Source organism: Mesoplodon mirus (assembly GCF_964341445.2).
Source record: "Mesoplodon mirus genome assembly, chromosome: X".
Taxonomy (NCBI): Eukaryota; Metazoa; Chordata; class Mammalia; order Artiodactyla; family Ziphiidae; genus Mesoplodon; species Mesoplodon mirus.
Genome location: NC_138981.1, coordinates 7,554,270 through 7,577,155, shown reverse-complemented (window position 1 = coordinate 7,577,155; position 22,886 = coordinate 7,554,270). Strand labels below are relative to the sequence as shown.

Sequence of the window (22,886 nt, the reverse complement as noted above, 5' to 3'; positions counted from 1 at the left end):
CCCGAATAGCCAAAGCAGTCTTGAGGGGAAAAAACGGAGCTGGAGGAATCAGACTCCCTGACTTCAGACTATACTACAAAGCTACAGTAATCAAGACAATATGGTACTGGCACAAAAACAGAAACATAGATCAATGGAACAAGATAGAAAGTCCAGAGATAAACCCACCTATGGTCAACTAATCTATGACAAAGGAGACAAAGATATACAATGGAGAAAAGGCAGTCTCTTCAATAAGTGGTGCTGGGAAAACTGGACAGCTACATGTAAAAGAATGAAATTAGAACACTCCCTAACACCATACACAAAAATAAACTCAAAATGGATTCGAGACCTAAATGTAAGACTGGACACTATAAAACTCTTAGAGGAAAACATAGGAAGAACACTCTTTAACATAAACCACAGCAAGATCTTTTTTGATCCACCTCCTAGAGTAATGGAAATAAAAACAAAAATAAACGAATGGGACATAATTAAACTTAAAAGCTTTTGCACAGCAAAGGAAACCATAAACAAGACAAAAAGACAACCCTCAGAATGGGAGAAAATATTTGCAAACGAATCAACGGACAAAGGATTAATCTCCAAAATATATAAACAGCTCATGCAGCTCAATATTAAAGAAACAAACAACCCAATCCAAAAATGGGCAGACGACCTAAATAGACATTTCTCCAAAGAAGACATACAGATGGCCAAGAGGCACATGAAAAGCTGCTCAACATCACTAATTATTAGAGAAATGCAAATCAAAACTACAATGAGGTATCACCCCACACCAGTTAGACTGGGCATCATCAGAAAATCTACAAACAACAAATGCTGGAGAGGGTGTGGAGAAAAGGGAACCCTCTTGCACTGCTGGTGGGAAGGTAAACTGATACAGCCAGTATGGAGAACAGTATGGAGGTTCCTTAAAAATCTAAAAATAGAATTACCATATGATCCAGCAATCCTACTACTGGGCATATACCCAGAGAAAACCATAATTCAAAAAGACACATGCACCCCAATGTTCAGTGCAGCACTATTTACAACAGCCAGGTCATGGAAGCAACCTAAATGCTCACTGACAGACGAATGGATAAAGAAGTAGTGGTACATATATACAATGGAATATTACTCAGCCATAAAAGGGAACGAAATTGAGTCATTTGTTGAGACGTGGATGGATCAAGAGACTGTCATTCAGAGTGAAGTAAGTCAGAAAGAGAAAAACAAATATCATATATTAACGCATGTATGTGGAACCTAGAACAATGGTACAGATGAACCGGTTTGCAGGGCAGAAGTTGAGACACAGATGTAGAGAACAAACGTATGGACACGAGGGGGGAAAACCGCAGTGGGGTGGGGATGGTGGTGTGATGAATTGGGCGATTGGGATTGACATGTATACACTGATGTCTATAAAACTGATGACTAATAAGAACCTGTTGTATAAAAAAAAAAAACTAATACTAAACTTTCTTTGGGTTATTTATATGGAAATATGTTAATATAAATGTTTCAGACATTACATGAAATTCCTAAAAATCTTATATGTTCTGGTATAATGTTATAAGTCATAATTCTAGTTATTACTTTAAAATATATATCTCAGAAATACCTAAGTTTCCTTGTCAATTGCATTATTATGAACTTTCATCAAATCTTTAACTGTGGTCATTTTTAAGTCTTTTGTCATTTACAGACAGTTCTGGGTGTACTCTGATGCTTTTGCAAAAATGTTCCTATAAAAGGGTTTCATCTTCAAGGAATTCATGGAAAAGACTCTGACAAGTACAGGTTTCTGGTAACTGACTATACTACTGAACTGAATGAATAAGCATTTTCAGAACTCTAATGGAAAACTGATGAATTCATAAAACTGCTAACAAAAGATCAAGATGAAAAAAATTAATCACATGGCACTGAGTGAACTGATGAGGATGATTATATAATTTTTGTGACTTTCTGTTTGAATGAAAAAATAATGTTAAAAAAAAAAGTTCTAAAATTAGATCGGGGGCTTCCCTGGTGGCGCAGTGGTTGAGAGTCCGCCTGCCGATGCAGGGGACGCGGGTTCGTGCCCCGGTCCGGGAAGAACCCACATGCCGCAGAGCGGCTGGGCCCGTGAGCCATGGCCGCTGAGCCTGCGCGTCCGGAGCCTGTGCTCCGCGATGGGAGAGGCCACAACAGTGAGAGGCCCGCGTACCGAAAAAAAAAAAATTAGATCGGGGTGATGGTGGCACAACTCTGTGAATATCCTAAAAGCCATCGCATTGTACCCGTTAATGGGTACGCCCCATGGAATATGGATTATGTCTCACTAAAGCTGTTATTAAAAAATAGCAACATCTTTTCTTCTCAAACAGAAGGGATAAATATCAACCCTATTTCTTCAGCATGATCAAGAGATCACTCTCAGTAAGAAAAATAAAGCCAAACAAAAGGCTTTAAAGAAAATACATAGATTGTGCACAGGAAATAGTGGGAAAGGATTTTCCAAGTGAAGTTTGAACCCTAGAGCTAGAAAAAGCCAAGTGGCAAGTGGCACTCGTAGTAGCCACGACGACGGTCAGGACAGATACTGCAAGGTGAGAACTCGGACGTCCCCCCACACCAGCCACGGAGCTCCCAGCCAGGACCTGCCCCTGCACCCACCTCCGACTGTTTCACCAGCAGCTCTGACCACTTCTGCCACAGGGGACACTTGTCCCTGTCCTCAAACGTGGTCTCATTGGAAGTCCAGCAGCACTGCTCGTGGCTGTACCAGAAGGCAGACAGGCAGATGCCCTCCTTCAGGTCTGTCATCCAGTCGACGGCGAGATCGATGACCCCGGCCAGGGTGCCTGGAAGAAGCAGCGAGAACCACTCAGAGGGACGGCCGGCGTGGGCCAGGGCAGCACGTGCGCCCGGAGGGCCAGGCGGAGATGCCCGTGCCCCAGGCTGCCACGCACCCAGGAAGCCTCTTTCTTCAGTCTTGAGGTCACCTGAGCGAGTGGCAGGGCACCAGGTGTGGCAAAGGTGGTGCCCAGCCCAGTGAGACACAAAGGCCAACGATACGCTGTCCTCGGGGGGCTTCAATCGGGCGGGAGGGAGAGACCCGCAGCGCTGAGCCCACCGCAAGCCCCTGGGGCCGAGCGGCTTTCAGAACCCAGCCCTTCTGAATCTTAGAAACAGGGTACCTACACCCTATAAATCATGTAACCCCCTCAGCAGCTTCTGGGGCAGGATGCTGGGATCACACACATGAATATCCTCCAGGAAACCTGACAATTCAGACAAAATGGAGGCAAAACGATTTATAATAGCGTCGTCATTGAAATAAAGTTTTGCCACCAAATGGAATCCAGCTTGAAAAATCTCACTTGTTAGAACTTTCTGGATTTTAAAAAAATTATGGATAAAGGACTGAGGAGCTATATAAGTAAATAACTACTTTAAAGGCCGATAGAAGTGGGATAAAATCGAGCGTGCAGTGGGTCAGAGAAGGCCATTTTAGGTCTCTTTCTAGAATAACCCATTCCAGTTTTTTACGAAGGCAGGGAATACTTTTGCGCTACCAAACTTTTCACGCTTTTACTGGATCCTTATTACAACATCAATTCCCCAAAGGCAGCCATATGCCAGCCTCAGGCGACCTGGCCTTGCCACTCTCCTGGTTCCATCAGCAGTCGCCCACTATTCTAGCCAGAACACCCGAATACCCAGCAGTGCGCAGGCTCTGACCGCCGTTCCACGTTTCTCTCCAGGCTCCTCTCTCTCCATCACGAATCCCACACCCTGCCCACACAGTGTTCCTTGGCACACCAGGCTCTCCTCTCTGCACCGCCTTAGATAGCACTGTCCTCCCCCAACCTGGCAAGCACCTATTTATCTTCTAGATGCTGGCATTTATATCACCTCCTTCAGGAAGCCTTCCCTGATTTCCTAAGTTTGGGCTAAGTATACTTACCAGGCATTCCCCATCACCATACCTATCACATCCTGATATGATCAGCATATATATATATATATATATGTATACACACACACACACACCCCACACACATGCAAACACATAAACTCCAACTAGTCTATAAAGGTGGGGGGAGTCTCTTGTCTGGTTTGTGTGCCACGGTGGGGATTAAGCCAGGTGTCTAGACCCTGTGTCCCCTTTAAGTGGGCAAGGGCCACTGTATTCACCTCAGGTACATAGCTGGAACTATATATCCATGTTGAATGAATGAGAACAACAAACAAATGAAAATCAGAAAACTCAGGTCCATCCATTCACTCAAGGGCTATTTATTGAGCACCTACTTACTACATGCCACGTACTGTTCCACACCCTGGGGTACAGCAGTGAACAAAGCAAACTCAGGTCCCTGCCTTCATGGAATCTCACCTTGTGCGAGAAGACACCAGACTGAATAAGTAAGTAAATGAGGGGCTCCAACAGAAGGTGGTAGGTGCTAGAGAGGAGAATACAGCACGTTCCAATGGCAGCCATTTCCTACAATGGTGCAGGAGAACAGTAGGACAGGTCCTCAAAAAGTTAAACAAGGAGTCACCACCCGACCAAACACTTCCATTCCTAGGCATCTGCCCACGAGAAATGAAAACATATACCCAACACAAGACATGTACGCAAATGTTCACAACAGCATATTCACAAAAGCCAAACAGTGGAAACAGCCCATATGCCCATCAATTGCTGAATGGAGAAACAAAATGTGGTCCACCTACAATGGCAACAGAAAGGAATGAAGCACTGACACATGCGACAGCATGGATGAACCTTGGAAACGTTATGCTGTAAAAGAAGCCAGTCACAAAAGACCATATATTGTATGATTCCATTTTATGAAATGTCCAGAATAGGCAAATCTACAGAGACAGCAAGTAGATTAGCGGTTGCCCAGGACTGAGCGGAGGCTAGGGGCACTGGGGCTGATAGCTAAAGGGGAGGGAGGTTCTTTGGGAGCTGATGAAAATGTTCTAAAATTGGCCTTGGTGATGGTTGCAAAACTCTGTGAATACACTAAAAACCACCAAGTTGTATGCTTTAACCAGGTGAACTGTATGGTATGTGAGTTATATCTCAATAAAGCTGTTACATACATACACACGTACATACATATAGTGGGCGAGGGCGACGAGGCTCAGAGAGGGAGATGTACTTTTAGAAAAGGTGGTCAGAGAACACCTCCAGCAAAAAATGACATTTGAACAAAAACTCCCTTGTGTGGAACAACAGCGACACCCAGTGGTGGCTCCTGGTTAACGCCCTGCAGAGGAGCCGCAGCTTGGGCCTCTCCATCTTGGGCGTCGGAATATAATGTCTGGACTGCCACTAAGGAGGTGACAGGCCAGACAGTGGGACCCCTGGGGCTCGCCACTGGGGAACGGGAAGGTGAATGGGGCAGTGTTCTGGCTTTTCCTTCATCCAGATCAAAAGAACACTTTTGCCACCTTCACTGCCAAGATCATCCCTTTCTTGTCTCCCTCCTATATTCATCTGCTGATGTGACCACGGGATCGCCCTTCTCCAGCAGTCGTCACCCCTGGCTGTATATTAGAATCACAGGGGAAAGGGGGTTTTACTCAATGCTAGGGTGTCATCTCCAGGGGTACCATTTAATTGCAGCAGCATTTTTTTTTTAATTCCCCAGGTGATTCTTCCTGAAAGAACTGATGGAAATTGGATTAACAGTGAAGCCCGATGGTCGGTATCTGACTTGTTAAAGGCAGCCCGACAGGGCTCTGAGATCAGTTGATAAATCTACGCTGTGTGACTCCAGCAGGACGCCAAGACATCTACTCTGATTCCTTCATTTCCCGTATTCATCCCTCCTTCCCAGGAGCCAAGAATAACACAGGGTACAGTTTTATAAATCTATTCTAAAGAAAGACATCAGAGTTTGCAGCAAACGACCCTCCCCGCCCTCCCCCGCCCCCACCTACCTTAAAGGTCTTCATAGAGCCAAACGAACGGGTGGCAAAACGCCGTATGTCCATGAGCTCGAATTCCCTCCCAGCATCGCTGCCAATACATACCGGGAGCGCCACTGGGACGGGAAGGACAGGACAGGCGGAATGCGCGTGCAGCTGCTGTGGCCGGAAGGAGAGGACTGCCCCTTCAGCACGCTCCTGGGCCCTTTAGGACATGCCAGGCAGAGGGAGCCCCTCCCTGGCAACCAAGCCCCTCGTACCACTGTAGATGTAACGAGTGAGAGGGCAGCCAGAAATCAAAGTCCTCTAATCACAAAATGGTACCCTATGCCCCGCAGGCGCTCTGCGAGTATGTACTCTATTCAATGGCTGTATCACACAGCCATTCTCTGATCAGTCCTATAACCATAACTAGCGTGTTACTACGGGCAGGGGGAGTTTCTTAAGGGAATCTCTTTAGCATGATCAAGTTTTTTTCTTCTTAGACATGAACCTTCACAGCCTCCTAAAAGGAAGTAAGTTTCAGGAAACAATTTCCACGGAGGGCTGGTGCATTTGCTATTAAAAGGGGAGGGGTCCCCTCCAGATACTCATTCATTCACTCTGGAAACAGGTACTGCTCACAAATATGGTGTTGGGATTATAAAAATGAAGGACATGGAGTCCCTGAGGGTCAGAACAAGCCATGGGCTGGAGGTGCCTCCCCCAGGCCTACCTCAGACCCTGTGGTGTCTCGCGTTACTTTGAGCGCCTCTCGATGTTTAGTTCATCTCAGGGCCTGCCGGTGTTAGTAAACGCCAGTCTCGTATGATGTTTTATTTTTAGAGATCAACACGTTCCCGTCCTTTCTCGCCTTCTACATGGCTAAGTACTATAGAATGTGAAATGTGTGTTTTCAATAAAATCCAGCATGGCAGGAAACCTCTGTACAGTGTGGAAAGGGCCAACCCGCTCTCCCGGTACCGCTGTCCAAGGACCGTACCCGGGCCCGCCCGTGCCTCGGGGTCTTTTTGCTTTACTGATGATAGATTTATGTTAAGTGTATCGCCGTGTATTGTGCTCTTCGGTATTTCAAGTAACAGCCCCCTTGCGTGAAGTACAAGAGCAACACCCCACATACCTGCCAGCAGGCCAATGAGCAGCATCACCGCCCACCCCGACCAGGCATCCAGCAAGCTCTTGATGAACTCCCATATGGACTCCTTGCTTTTGCTGGTTATCTAGAAACAGAAAGACATCAGAGTTGATGTGCATACGCTTTCCAATTCATGCTTCCTTCTCTGAAACTGTTTCCTCAGGAAACACGGTGATTGAGAAAACGAATATAATGAAGTGACTAGACTGCCACTTACGTGATTCTTTCAGTTACCTAGCACAACGGTTAAATGGGCTTTCTAGTTCACAGATCTATAAAGATGCCATAATAGTCTCCAAAGAATCCCAAAAAAGTCATTTAATTAAAAAAACCTCACTAAGTGTGATTTGATCTTTGATTATTTCAAAGCCATTCTGAAGGAAGACATCACTTCGGTGTCACCGTTTTGAATACAAATCATTATTTTAGCTTAAATCGTAAGGTCTGTTCACAAAAGACCCTCTTCGACAAAGACTTCAATTCCTTCTTTCATTTTCCAGGCTACATGTTAACAACAAGAATGAACTTACTTTCTTTCTCTTTCTTCCTCCCTCCCTCCCTCCCTCCCTCCTTTCTTTCTTTCCTTCCTCCCTTCCTTCCTTTATGGCTGCATTGGGTCTTCATTGCTGTGCACGGGCTTTCTCTAGTTGTGGCGAGCAGGGGCTACTCTTCGTTGCGGTGCGCAGGCTTCTCATTGCAGTGGTTTCTCTTGTTGCAGAGCACAGGCTCTAGGCACGCAGGCTTAAGTAGTTGCAGCACGTGGGCTCAGTAGTTATGGCTCGTGGGTTCTAGAGCGCAGGCTCAGTAGCTGTGGCACGCGGGTTTAGCTGCTCTGCGGCATGTGGGATCTTCCCAGACCAGGGCTCAAACCTGTGTCCCCTGCATTGGCAGGTGGATTCTTAACCACTGCGCCACCAGGAAAGTCCCAAGAACTTTCTTTTTTTAATTGAAGTATAGCTGATTCACAATGTTAACTTCAGGTGTACAGGAAAGTGATTCAGTTATACCTATATATATATATATATATTCTTTTTCAGATTCTTTTCCATTATAGGTTATTGCAGAATATTAAATATAGTTCCCTGTGCTATACAGTAGAACCTTGTTGTTTATTTTATATATAGTAGTGTGTATCTGTTAATCCGAACTCCTAATTTGTCCCTCCCCCACCCTCTTTCCCCTTTGGTAACCGTAAGTTGGTTTTCTATGTCTGTGAGTCTATTTCTGTTTTGTAAATAAGTTCACTTGTACCATTTTTTTAGATTCCACATATAAGCAGTATCATATATTTGTCTTTCTCTGACTTACTTCACTCAGTATGATAATCTCTAGGTCCATCCATGTTGCTGCAAATGGCATTATTTCATTCTTTTTCATGGCTGAGTAATATTCCATTCCTCTGAGTAATATTCCATATGTACCACACCTTCTTTATCCATTCCTCTGTCAGTGGACATTTAGGTTGCTTCCATGTCTTGGCTATTGTGAATAGTGCTGTTAGCTTTGTGCAGTGGCAGTATCATAGCCAGTGAGGTTTATCTGAGGCGTGATTACTGCTAACTGTAAATAGTGCTGCTATGAACATTGGGGTACATGTATCTTTTCGAGTTAAGAGCTTTCTCTGGATACATGCCCAGGAGTGGGATTGCTGGATCACATGATAACTCTACTTTCACTTTTTTAAGGAACCTCCATACTGTTCTCCATAGTGGCTGTATCAATTTACATTCCCACCAACAGTGTAGGAGGGTTCCCTTTTCTCCACACCCTCTCCAGCATTGTTGTTTGTAGATTTTTTGATGATGGCCATTCTGACCCATGTGAGGTGATGTCTCATTGTAGTTTTTTTTTAAAGATGTTGGGGGTAGGAATTTATTAATTTATTTATTTATTTTTGCTGTGTTGGGTCTTCGTTTCTGTGCGAGGGCTTTCTCTAGTTGTGGCAAGCGGGGGCCACTCTTCATCGCGGTGCGTGGGCCTCTCACTATCGCGGTCTCTCTTGTTGCGGAGCACAGGCTCCAGACGCGCAGGCTCAGTAGTTGTGGCTCACGGGCCTAGTTGCTCCGTGGCATGTGGGATCCTCCCAGACCAGGGCTCGAACCCGTGTCCCCTGCATTAGCAGGCGGATTCTCAACCACTGCGCCACCAGGGAAGCCCTCATTGTAGTTTTGATTAACAGCAAGAAGGCTGAAGGAGCCAGCCTGGATCACGCTTTCCAGGCAGATGGTTACATCTAAACACATTGTAAGAGCACCCCTTTGCCTCCCTGTGTTAACAGAATCCTACATTCCTGAGATCATCATTCCCCTCATAACCCTTTAGAGCAAGGGTTGGCAAACATTTTCTGTAAAGAGACAGAAAGTAAATATTTTCGGTTCGGCAGGTCAGTTGGTCTCCGTGGCAACTACCGGACTCTGCTGTTGTAGCACAGAAGGAGCCATATAGAGCATGGCAGAGCATCTCTCTTGTATCCTGTGGCCATGAAAAGGAAATCCAGTGCTTTCCTGGTGGCGCAGTGGTTGAGGATCCACGTGCCATTGCAGGGGGCACGGGTTTGAGCCCCGGTCCAGGAAGATCCCACATGCTGCAGAGCAGCTAAGCCCATGCGCCACAACTACTGAAGCCCGTGCGCCTAGAGCCTGTGCTCCGTAACAAGAGAAGCCACCGCACCACAACAAAGAGTAGCCCCTGCTCGCCACAACTAGAGAAAGCCCACGCGCAGCAATGAAGACCCAACACAGCCAAAAACAAACAAATAAATAAATAAGTAAATAGGAAATCCAGGGACTTCCCTGGTGGTCCAGTGGTGGAGAGTCCACCTTACAATGCAGAGGCCGCAGGTTCGATCCCTGGTCAGGAAACTAAGATCCCAAATGCTGCGGGGCAACTAAGCCCACGCACCACAACTACTGAGCTCTCACGCCTCAACTACAGAGCCCACGTGCTCTGGAGCCTGTGTGCCACAACTACAGACCACAACTACAGAGCCCACGTGCCCTGGAGCCTGTGCACCACAACTAGAGAGAGAAAACCTGCCCACCACAACTAGAGAGAAGCCCACACGCCACAACGAAAAGATCCGTCATGCCTCAATGAAGATCCCGTGTGCTGCAGCTAAGACCTGCCGCAGCCAAAAATAAATAAATTAAATAAATAATAAAATAAATCTTAAAAAAAAAAAAAGGAAATCTAAACTCCTCTTCATGGTCTACTCAGTGGTTCCCAATGTGGCCCCATTGCCCACGTGGCTGGACTCATCTCTAGTCCTCGCTAGTCCTTCCGTGAACCTGCCACCAAACCTTAGAGCTCCTTGAACTGCCTAAATGTGCCACGGTCTTTCATGCCTCTGTGACCTAAAAAAGAGCCACTCCTGTTGAGAATCCTTTCCCCTTCCTCTGCCTGGCAAATTCTTAGTCATCCTTCAAGACCCCACTGACATCTCACCCTCTCTAAAAACTCCCTCCCTAACCATCCCTCCTAAATGATCCCACAGCACTTGATACATAACTTTACTGCAGCCCATAAAAATATATATTGATTGCCTACTAGAGGCCAGGCACTGTAATATGTGCTTTCATGCACACACAGCCCCATTTAATCTTCTGGTATAATTAACTCCACCCTTACAGATGAGAAGATGGGGTCCAGGAATGGCACCCCAAAAGTCAGCCAGCCTAAAGATGTCAAAGTCAGGATGTACCCAATCTGTCTGGTTCCAGAGCCCCCCTCCTTGCCCTCCACACCACACCTCTGTATGACATAGCCTTCCACCCAAAGCACCTGGTATTATAATTATCTGTCCACATCTCTGCCTCTCCCACTAGCCCTTCTCTTCTCTAGAACCTAGCTCAGCACATGACACATGAACCCAAGCTCTAGCTCAGTGACTGTCCGATAAAAGCATGGCCCAGCCCTCCGAAGGGATTCCCCTCAAAGTGTCCTTATGAACAGCATGTACCTTTCTGTGTCTGTCAGTGTCCCGTGACTTCTCCCTCAGCCAGTCGATGGTGTGGAAGTCCTCATACGTCCCCACATCAGGGAATGGCTCGTCAAGGAAATCCATCAGGTTTCCAGAGCCACTCATCGCTCCTGCATTGACCATGCTACTTACACCTGGGAGAGAAAACCTGTCGTTAAAAACGTAAGCAGAATATCTGCACAGACCTGGCAGAACAATCCACGTGTGCTATTTTCTTGCACAGGAAAGACATTTCAGCATATGCACCTCTGCTGTGATAAAAGATACACATAGTCTGTCTTAGTGAGCACAGGCTGCTATAACAAAAATACCACAGATTGGGTGGCTTATCAACAACACATATTTATTTCTCACAGTTCCAGAGGCTGTGAAGTCCAAGATCAAGGCACTTAGAGATTCAGTGTCTGGTGAGAGCCCACTTCCTGGTTCACAGATGGCCATCTGCTCACTGTGCCCTCATCTGGTGCAGTTCTCTGGGGTCTCTTTTACAAGAGCACTAACCCCATCCATGAGGGCTCAGCTTTCATGACCTCATCACCTCCCAATACCATCACATTGGGGATTAGGTTTCAACATATGAATTTTGGGGAGACACAAATATTAATTTCTTTTTTTTAACTTTTTATTTTATATTGGAGTATAGTTGATTAACAATGTTGTGATAGTTTCAGGTGTACAGCAAAATGATTCAGTTACACATATACATGTATCTTTTTCCAATTCTTTTCCCATTTAGGTTGTTACAGGATATTGAGCAGAGTTCCCTGTGCTATACAGTAGGTCCTTATTGGTTACCTATTTTAAATATAGCAGTGTGTACATGTCAATCCCCAACTCCCTAACTATCCCCTTCCTCCGCCCTTCCCCTCAGTAACCATAAGTTCATTCTCTAAGTCTGTGGGTCTGTTTCTGACAAATGTTACTTTCTTATTATTTGTGGTAGTTATGTGCTATAAAGTCACCATGGCCACCGAATTAGTGAGTACTAAATCACTGTCCCCAAGAGAAATAGAGGGTTAGGTTCCTTCGAGCCTCTGGTCACAACATTTTGCCAATCGTTATACAACCTTGTTTTGTGTGTTTCTGTTTAAAGACACCTTATCAAATATATATCGTTGGTTCATCCACACTGAACTCACAGCCAACAGCACTGTCACTCACGCTGCAGGAAGCTTGTCTAACAAACATATTTTCTCCATAAGGCCCAGCACAGCCTTCTCGTGCTTAGAAACACTACAGGCACTCCTGCCCTGCATTTCAAGGCCACTGGAAACAGCAAAATTGCTAATAAAAAAAGCATAAAAATGCGAAAAATATGGCACTAAAGAGACTGTGAAAAGAACACTTGTTTCTGGTCTGGGAACTGAAACAAGACGGCAGAGCACCGATTTCTCCAACCTCAGCTAGGATCGTGCATTCCTGGCAGCTCAAACTTTTTGAGGCTCTGCACGTGCACTGTGCGAAGGACCGGGCAAGCGCCCCATGTATTGCTCTGGATGTTACAAATACATTTTAGTGAGCAGGCAAATTCACAAATACAGAACTGCTCATAATGAGGGTCAACTATATCCATTTCTGGAAAACCTCACGTTCTGCAAAAGCAGGGCATCAACAGGAGAGGCCTGGGGGAAATAGGGTTGAGGCATACCACTCAAAACCAAACCACTGTAGTCAAACCAGTAACCAGTTCTCCTGGGAGATAAAGCGGACCACTGAGGCAGACAACCTCTGCGGTTGTCACTGTGGATACTCAAGATGTACAGCAACAGCAGAGTGAAAATGCTAAGACTTAACTCACTGGGGGAGCCAAGGTGATCCACAGGGGGAGTGGTCCTCTGCACCGGGGGGCAGGGGCGATGCCATGGAGAGGACAAGGAGGCAGGACAACCTGCCACGTGAGCCATGCTATGGTCTGAACATGTGTGTCCCCCAGCCCCAATTCATACATTGAAATCCTAACCCCCAAGGGATGGTATTAGAAGGTGGGGTCTTTGGGAGGTGATTGGGTCATAAGGGCAGTACCTTCAAGAATGGGACTAGTGCCCTTATAAAAGAGGCCCCAGGGCCTCCCTGGTGGCGCAGTGGTTGAGAGTCCGCCTGCCGATGCAGGGGATACGGGTTCGTGCCCCGGTCTGGGAGGATCCCATATGCCGCGGAGCGGCTGGGCCCGTGAGCCATGGCCGCTGGGCCTGCGCATCCGGAGCCTGTGCTCCGCAACGGGGGAGGCCACAACAGTGAGAGGCCCGCATACCGCAAAAAAAAAAAAAAAAAAAAAGAGGCCCCAGGGAGCTCCTTTGCCCCTTCCACCATGTAAGGACACAACAGGAAATCCGTGACTGGATAAAGAACCATCACCTGACCATGCTGGCACCCTGATCTCTGACTGCCAGTCTCTAGAACTGTGAGGAATAAATGTCTGTTGTTTATAAGCCACCCAGTCTGTGGTATTTTGTTATAGCAGCCCGAACAGACAAACCAAGAGCCATGCCAGGCTGGCAGCACACTGCCCCGGACAAGCAGCCCTGAGTGCAGGCCCTCGCTTCTAATTTTCCTTAAAATACAGTCAAAAGGGTGCCTGCTGCCAGGGCAGTAGCAAAGTGGAGGATTTCTTCCTTTCCTGCCTAAGATAACAATTCCACTCCTATTATTCTGCCTCCCCTTGTCTGGAAAACAATCCCAAATAAACCAAGACATCTTCCATGTTACACCACCATCAGAACCTGATTTACAGATCACATAGGAAATAATTTGACACGGAGAAAACGCTTTGCAGCAGGACCAATGCTCACCACCAGTTAGCAAGGAAAATAATACACTCTTACAAAGACAAGAGGTTGGAATAAGCACTAAATCAAAATTTATTTGGCAAAGAGCATGGAAATTTGAATTATAGGACGGGAACCACAAAAGTGCCAGAATAAGATGGTTAAAGAAGTGAAGGGTAGTTATTAAAATATTTGAGCACAGGCTTCTCTCAATTGCTTTATGTATTTTTATATCTGGAGGACTCAACCACGACCTGACAAAACTGCATTTTGATCAAATTGAGAAGTCGCTACCGGCAAAGTGGAGTAATCACCTTACAAGCAATAAAATGGCGATAGTTATTGATTTATTGACTGTGCAACTTTGCTACTTTAAAACTTTAAAAGTTTGAAGTCTGAGCCATGCCAAGCTGAAAACTATACCCACTGATGAATGCCCAGGGAAGAATCATATTGCAGAAGTCAGTAGCAACCAATAATAAAAGGGAAGGAATAAAATTAGAAAGCAAAGATTTCATTTTCATTTCTAGAAACACAAGATGGTAATAGCCTTGTATTATATGCGGTAAAGAAAATCTCTGATGGGAAAAAGAAGATGGCAGGCTGCTGACCCACAATGGGTAGCCGGCGTAAGAAAAACCAAGCCCGCAGATCGAAGAATTGCAGAGACTTGGACATTCTATTAAAAAGAAGTTCATGTTACCTGAAATTTAACCAAATCTCTAGTCAAGCAACAACTCCAGGCAATAATGATTGAAACAAAAAGTCACTCTGGAGAACAAATATATCTTTAAACTTTGATGGAGCACGTCATGGTCCTGACAATCAGACACATAATTGGTAAAGGAAAATAAACATGATCTAATCCATAGATCTAATTGGAGGCTTTCCTTGGGGGCCCAGAAGGAGGTGGTGACTTCGCTTCTGAAGCTCGGGTTAAGAAAGACAGGAGGACCAAAAGCGTAAGAAGAGGGCATCCAGGTCAGAAATAATGGAAAGAGGGAATTCCCTGGTGGCCCAGTGGTTAGGACTCTGCACTTTCACTGCTGAGGGCAGGGGTTCGAACCCTGGTCAAGGAAGTAGGATCCCGCAAGCTGTGCGGCGTGGCCAAAAAATTTAAGAAAAGAAAAGAAAAATGGAAAGAATTCTATCTGGGATCCACTGGGAGATACAGATGGATAAGAAATGAGAATCCAGCCAAACACAGGAACAAAAAGGAATGAACTCCAAGGACTTGATGAGAAAGAAACTTAACCTGTGTAAGTTCAATATGGCACCCAAAGGGATGCAAATACTGCTGACCCTTGAACAACACAGGTTTGAACTGGGTGGGGCCACTTACACGTGGATTTTTTTCAATAAATATCATACCTGTATTTTCATTTTACAGATCTTTACCTACGTGAGGGGAAAAGTTTGTGTTCGATTAGAGAGCCCAATATGTAGAATCACAAGAACTAGGGTTTGAGTCCTGATTGTATCCAGACTGTTTCAGCTTCCTGCCCTTGGGTGAGTCATTTATCAATTCCTTTGGTTTTGAGGCAGTGAGAGCAGGATGTGGATTTTCGACTGCGCAGGGGGTCAGTGTCCCTAACTCCCACGTTGTTCAAAGGTCAACTACAGTCATCTGCACCTTAGAGGGGAGCCCTTGCTCCTCTCACCTAGTTTTATTTCTTCTCTCCAATAAGAGCACTTCTGCTGGCAGATGACACCTCTGCTTAGGATTTCAGGAAGGACAGCATCCTAGGTCCTGCATCTGAGTTTCCTACTTGGTCTGGATCGTCGAGGTCAGAGCATAGCAAACTGCAGCTTGTGGGCCAAATCCGGCCTGCTGCCTGGCTTTGTAAATAAGTTCTAGAGGAACACAGCCATGCCCGCTCATTTACGTACCGTCTATGGCTGCTTTCACGTCGCAACGGCACAGGTGAGTAGTTATGACAAAGGCCAAATGGCCCCCAAAGCCTCAAATGTTTACTATTTGGCCATTTACCGAAAACGTTTGCTGACTCCCGATCTACACGGTGGACTGAACACAGAAACAGCTCAGATTCTCTACCTGTCCCCACATCTACAGCATTTTCAGTGGGACCTTGCGGCTCCTCTTCATTAAGAGGTAGAGTCTATTTCTCCAGCTCTTGAATCAGGGCTGGCCTTGGGACATGCAGTGGAAGTGACAGCATGCATGTACTGAGTCTACACCCCAAAGGCGACGTGGCCTCTGCTTTCTTCCTTGGCCTTCTGCCATGAGCAGAAGCCTAGGCTAGATGCTGGAAGATGAGCGACCACACGGAGTCAAGGTGGATCACCTCAACTGAGGCCATCCTAGATCATCCAGGCTCACCAAGCACAGATTCATGAGTGAGCCCAGCCAAGAGCAGCTGGGTTTGACCCAATCAAACCACCCAGCTGACCTGCAGACCATGAGAAAAATGAATGGTTATTGTTTTAAGCCACTGGGTTTTTTTGAAAGGGTAGTCATGTAGCAGCATCATAACAATGTTTAACAGGTATGATTTACGTGGGCTCCAAGGGAGAGAAGAAATGAAGATGGCCAAGTTAGTTGCAAGGGAGGACAACTAACTAAGTTAGTTGCAGCAACAGATAACACAGCTGGCAACAGAGACAGGATGGAATCGAACTTCACGCTGGAGGTGTCCATCCTGAAAAAAGAGCATCTCTGTTACACAACCATATTTACCTACACAGGGACTTCGGAAGACACAAAGGACACCTAGGTCTTTTATCCAATCCTTAAACGCAAGAAAGGATCTATAGAGTATGAGGGTAGCTGTGGCTTTTCATATTCAACAAGCTATCCTAGCTTGTTGAATGTTTTTAATCACGAAAGCGTGTTGAATTTTGTCAAATGTTTTTTTCTGCATCTATTGAGATGATTATGTAATTTTTATTCTTCATTCTGTTAATGTAGTGTACCACATGGGTTGAATTTCAGATGTTGAACCATCATGGCACCTAGTGATAAATCCCATTTGGTCATGGTGTATGATCCTTTTAATATGCTGTTGAATTCAGTTTGTAGTATTTTGTTGCGGATTTTTGCATCTATACTCATCAGGGATACTGGTCTCCAATTTTCTTTTCTTGTAGTGTCTTTTTCTGGCTTTGGTATCAAGGTAATGCTGGCCTCATGAAAGAGTTTGGAAGTGTTCCCTCTTCTTCAATTTCTTTTGGAAGAGTTTGAAAAGAAACTGAATTAATTCTTCTTTAAAAATTTGATAGAATTCACCAATGAAACCATCTGGTCCTGGGCTTTTCTATGTTGGGAGGTTTTTGATCACAAAAACTAGTTACAGGTCTGTTCACATTTTCTATTCTTCATTATTCAGTATTGGCAGGTTGTATATTTCTAGGCATTTACCATTTTTCTCTAGATTATCCAGTTTCCTGGTGTATAACTGCTTATAGTAGTCTCTTATAATCCTTTTTATTTTTGTGGCATCAGTTGCAATGTCTCCTCCTTCATTGCTGATTTTATTTATCTGAGTCTTCTCCCTTTTTTTCTTAGTCTAGCTAAAGCTTTGTCAATTCTGTTGACCTTTAACAAAAAGATGGTGCTATTTAATGAAAAATTGATGTTAACACCAACTCGCATTGATTTTTCAACTGCTTTTCTATTCTGTATTTCATTTATTTCCCCTAATCACTATTATGTCCTTCCTTCTGCTAACTTTGGGCTTAGTTTGTTCTTTTTTTGGTCATTGAGGTGTAAAGTCAGGTTGTTTACTTAGAATCTTCTTTTTATTTTTATTTATTTATTTATTTATTTTTTGCGGTACGCGGGCCTCTCACTGCTGTGGCCTCTCCCATTGTGGAGCACAGGCTCCGGACGCGCAGGCTCAGCGGCCATGGCTCACGGGCCCAGCCGCTCCACGGCACATGGGATCTTCCTGGACCGGGGCACGAACCCATGTCCCCTGCATCGGCAGGTGGACTCTTAACCACTGCGCCACCAGGGAAGCCCTAGAATCTTCTTTTTAAATGTAGGTGTTTATCACTATAAACTTCCCTCTTAATACTGCTTTTGCTGCATCCCATAAGTTTTGGTATGTTGTGTTTTTGTTTTCATTTGTCTCAAGATATTTTCTAATTTTCCTTTTGATTTCTTGTATGACCCACTGGTTGTTCAAGACTGCATTGTTTCATTTCCATATGTTTGTGAACTTTCCTATTTTCCTTCCACTGATTTATAGTTTCATTCCATTGTGATCAGAGAGCATACCTGCTATAATTTCAATCTTCTTAAATTTGTTGAGACTTAATCTGTGACATAACATGAGATCTATCCTGGAGAATGTTGTATGTGCTTGAGAAGAATGTGTATTCTGCTACTGTTGGGTGGAACATTAGACAAATGTCTGTTAGGTCCACTTGGTCTATACCATTGTTCAAGTCCTCTGCCTCTTCTGGCCATCTTGCTCTCTTTTGGTTGTCATTTGCATGGAATATCTTTTTCTATCCTTTCACTTTCAGCTTCTATTTGTCCTTAAGTCTAAAGTGAGTCTCTTACAGCCTGCATAGAGCTGGATCTTGGGTTTTTTTTTAATCCATTCAGCCATGTGAAATCTTTTGATTAGGGAGTTTAATCCATTTAAATTTAAAATAATTATTGATAAGGAAGATCTTACTACTGCCATTTTGTTCATTGTTTTCTGCCTGTCTTGTAGCTCTTTTGTCCCTCTTTTCCTTTCTTGCTGTCTTCCTTTGTGTTTCATTTGATTTTTTTCTTTGGTAGGAACATGCTTTGATTCCTTTTCATTTTCTTTTGTGTATCTTCTATAAGTATTTTCTTGTGGTTACCATGGGGCTTACATAAAACATAGTGATAAAAATTTAAGTTGATAACAACTTACTTCAATCACATACAGAAACTATACTCTCCCCCCATACACATTTTATATTACTGATGTCATGAGTTACATATTTTTATATTGTGTATCTGTTAACATAGTTTATAGGTATAGTTCTTTTTTATACTTTCTTTTTTTAACTTCTATACCAGAATTCACTGATTTACACACCTCCACTGCAGCATTACAGTATTCTGTATTTGTCCATTTGATTACCAGCGAGCTTTAGACTTTCAAATGTTTTTGTGTTGCTATTTAGCATCCTTTCATTCCACCTCAAAGGACTCCCTTTAGCATTTCCTATAAGGCAAATCTAGTGGTGATGAACTCCCTCAGCTTTTGTTTATCTGGGAGTCTTTATCTATCCTTGATTTTTTTAAGGACAGTTTTGCCAGATATAGAATTTCTGGTTAGCTGGGGTTTCTTTCCCCACCCCCCCCATTACTTTGAATATATCATCCCACTCCTTTATGGCCTGCAAGGGTTCTGCTGAGAAATTCACTGACAGTCTTCTGGGGGAGCCTTTGTATGAGATGAGTGGATTTCTCTTGCTGCTTTCACAGTTCTATCTTTGACTCTTGACAGTTTGATTACAATGTGACTCAGTGTGGACTTCTTTGGTTCATCTTTTATAGAATCTGTTTGGTTTCTTGAATCTGGATGTCCATTTTCCTTCCCAGATTTGGTAAGTTTTCTGTCATTATTTCTTTAAATAAGCTTTCTGCCCTTTTCTTTCTCTTCTTCTTCTTCTGAGACTCCCATATGCATGTACTTGTTCATCTGATGGAGTCCCGTAAGTCCCTTAGGCTTTCTTCACTATTTTTTTTTTTTTTGTCCTCTGACTGGATAATTTCCAATTACCTGCTTTTGAGGTCACTGATTCTTTCTTCTGTTTGATAAAGTCTGTTGTTGAACACCTCGAGTGAGGTTTTCTGTTCTGCTATTATATTCTTCAGCTCCAAAATTTGTTTCTTTTTTATATTTTCTATCTCTTTGTTAAAATGCTTGTTTTATTCATGGATTGTTTTCCTGAGCTTGTTAAGCATCTTTATGACAGTTTACTTTGAATTCTTTATCAGGTAAATCATATACCTGTGTTTCTTTGGGATTGGTTTCTGGATATTTATTTTGTTTCTTTGGTTGAGTCGTGTTTGCCTATTTCGTCATGTTCTTTCAACTTTTTATTGGTATCTACACATGTGAAAAGACAGCCACCTCTCCCAGTCTTTACAAAGTAGTTTTGTACCAGGAAGGACCTTCACCCATCAGCCCAACTAGAGAATCTGGAGGCTCCTCAAACCTTTTCTGCTGATGCATTTTCTGTGGACTTGTGCATGTAAAGTCCTAATGAAAGGAACTTGCCAGTTTATTTGTTCACGAGATCATAACCTCTTGCTCCCTCTGGGATCTGTCCTTGTCTCTGCAAGTTCTCTGGTTCTATAGCAGCAAGCTACCTCACTCTCCTGGGTTCTCAGTGGCAACCAGGCAGCTCCTTGTCAGTACCTCAAATCAGACCAAAGAGAAATCAGTTCCTCAGGCAGCCCTGCAAAAATCCAGAGAGCTGGAAGCAAACTCCACTTCTCTTCCTATCTCTTGCTCCAAGTGAGGAATGAAGTTAAAGAGAAACCAGTCCCTCAGGCTGTCCTCAGAAAAGCCATGACATTGGAGGCACTCTTCATTCCTCTCCCTCTTGAGTGAGAAGTCTCAAGTTGAGGGTCTTCTCCCAATCATGCAAATCCATGCCAGCTGCCGCAAGCCACCCACCACTTGCACTGTTCTCAGCTACCCTCAGGCCTCCAACCTATGCTGGTTCCATCAGTGCTATAAGTGGGGGGGAAGGCCAGCCCTGAGGTAGGGCTCTGAAAGGTTGAGATGTTGGAGACACGTTCTACTCTCTCTTTCCCCAGGAGGAGAAATTGCAGGCAGTCTCTCTCAGTGCTGGGCTGTGCCATCTTGGAGGAGGGGCCGACACAGGTAAAGTGAAATCACTCCTCTTATCTGTTTCAAAGCAACTGTTTTTGGCTTTGTGCTCTTCTGGGGTCCTGCAACTTCCTGACTGGAATCTGGAATTCTCATAAAGGTCTCTATATCATTGTTATTGGTGTTTCTGTGAGGGAACAATGGCCATGGCTTTCTATCTTACCATTTTGCTGATGTCACTCTGCCCCAAAGCATTATAAGAACTCCTAATTACATTGTGGCTGGAACATCTTCCCACTCCACCATGACCCTCTGCAGTGACAACAATGACTTACTTATATTTGCACTCCCATCACTGTCTCTGGCATGTGGTCAATGTTCACTAAAGTGTTTTGAGTTCATTTAAGTGTGTGGTTATCTCTGAACTACTGGGGTAACAAAGGCAAGGCTCCATTACAGAATTTTTTTAGGTTCCATCTACGCACCTACCAAAAATGTCTAAGTCCCAGTTTTATCATAAATAGGATAAACAGACTCAAAAATAAATATGCGAGCAGATAAGACAGCCTAGGAAAAAAAAAGAGTACAAAGAGAATTAGCTTGTCAGTTTGACTCCTGCACAGTCTCATGAGTCCAGACCAGTCTCCTCTGCATTGACATCCTCAGGATGATTTGGGGGACATCTGACCCTCAGAAAAGGACAGCAGGAGCTACCAAGAACACCCCCAAGCAGTCCCTGGCTCTGTGCCATGGCTTCCAGGAGCACTTCAGGTACAGAGAACACAGAGCACCTTTCCTGAAAATTCTAGTCCATGCCTCATTCTGAGTTAATAAATCAGCACTCAAGTTAACAACAAAGTTTCTTTTAACAGTTTTTGGTTTGTCCATCCTCTTAAATCTGATTGGTTCTGCTTCCCGGGAAAAACGAGACTTCTGTGCTAAGGTCCAGGCCATGTGCAGGAGTAATGGTCCTAACTTATGTCTGCCATGGGGTTCTACCCAAGCCTTAAACTCTCTGTGCCTCAATTTCCTCATCTGTAAAATGGGTACAGTAATAGTTCATATCCCTCCTGGGCTCATCAGACATCTTTTCCGACCACAATGCTATGAGATTAGAAATCAATGACAGGAAAAAAACTGTAAAAAACACAAACATGTGGAGGCTAAACACTATGCTACAAAATAACCAAGAGATCACTGAAGAAATCAAAGAGGAAATTAAAAAATACACAGAACCAAATGACAACAAAAACACAACAACTCAAAACCTATGGGACGCAGTAAAAGCAGTTCTAAGAAGGAAGTTTATGGCAATTCAATCTCACCTCAAGAAACAAGAAAAATCTCAAATAAACAATCTAACCTTAAACCTAAAGCAACTAGAGAAAGAAGAACCAAAAAACCCCCCAAAGTTAGAAGAAGGAAAGAAATCATAAAGATCAGAGAAGACATAAATGAAATAGAAAAGAACACAATAGCAAAGATCAATAAAACTAAAAGTTGGTTCTTTGAGAAGATAAACAAAATTGATAAACCTTTAGCCAGACTCATCAAGAAAAAAAGGGAGAGGATTTAAATCAATAAAATTATAAATGAAAACGGAGAAATTACAACTGATACCGCAGAAATACAAAGGATCATAAGAGACTACGACAAGCAACTCTATGCCAATAAAATGGACAACCTGGAAGAAATGGACAAATTCTTAGAAAGATACAACTTTCCAACACGGAACTAGGAAGAATTAGAAAATATAAACAGACCAATCACAAGTAATGAAATTGAAACTGTAATTAAAAATCTTCCAGCAAATAAAAGTCCAGGAGCAGATGTCTTCACAGGCGAATTCTATCAAACATTTAGAGAATAGCCAACACCTATCCTTCTCAAACTCCCCCCAACAATTGCAGAGGGAGGAACACTCCCAAACTTGTTCTATGAGGCCACCATCACCCTGATACCAAAACCAGACAAAGATACTACAAAAAAAGAAAATTACAGACCAGTATCACTGATGAATATAGATGCAAAAATCCTCAACAAAATACTAGCAAACAGAATCCAACAACACGTTAAAAGGATCATACACCATGATCAAGTGGGATTTATCCCACAGATGCAAGGATTCTTCAATATACGCAAATCAATCAATGTGATACACTGTACTAACAAATTGAAGAATAAAAACCATATGATCATCTCAATAGATGCAGAAAAAGCTTTTGACAAAATTCAATGCCCATTTATGATAAAAACTCTCCAGAAAGTAGGCATAGAGAGAACCTACCTCAACATAA

The 22,886-nt window shown here is 43.8% G+C and overlaps 1 protein-coding gene across 3 annotated transcripts in view; it reads right to left on the bottom strand.

Annotated features, from left to right (window-relative positions):
- Nucleotides 1-22,886, bottom strand: part of CLCN4 (chloride voltage-gated channel 4) — an 82,952-nt gene that overhangs the window by 31,509 nt on the left and 28,557 nt on the right. For all 3 annotated transcript variants that reach the window (XM_082609516.1, XM_082609514.1, XM_082609515.1), the window contains 3 exons: nucleotides 11,016-11,170; nucleotides 7,043-7,142; nucleotides 2,650-2,837 (listed from right to left, as the gene is read on the bottom strand). In XM_082609516.1, the coding sequence (XP_082465642.1) occupies nucleotides 2,650-2,837; nucleotides 7,043-7,142; nucleotides 11,016-11,159 (432 nt within the window). In that variant the 5' untranslated portion in view covers nucleotides 11,160-11,170. The remainder of the gene's footprint in view (nucleotides 1-2,649; nucleotides 2,838-7,042; nucleotides 7,143-11,015; nucleotides 11,171-22,886) is intronic.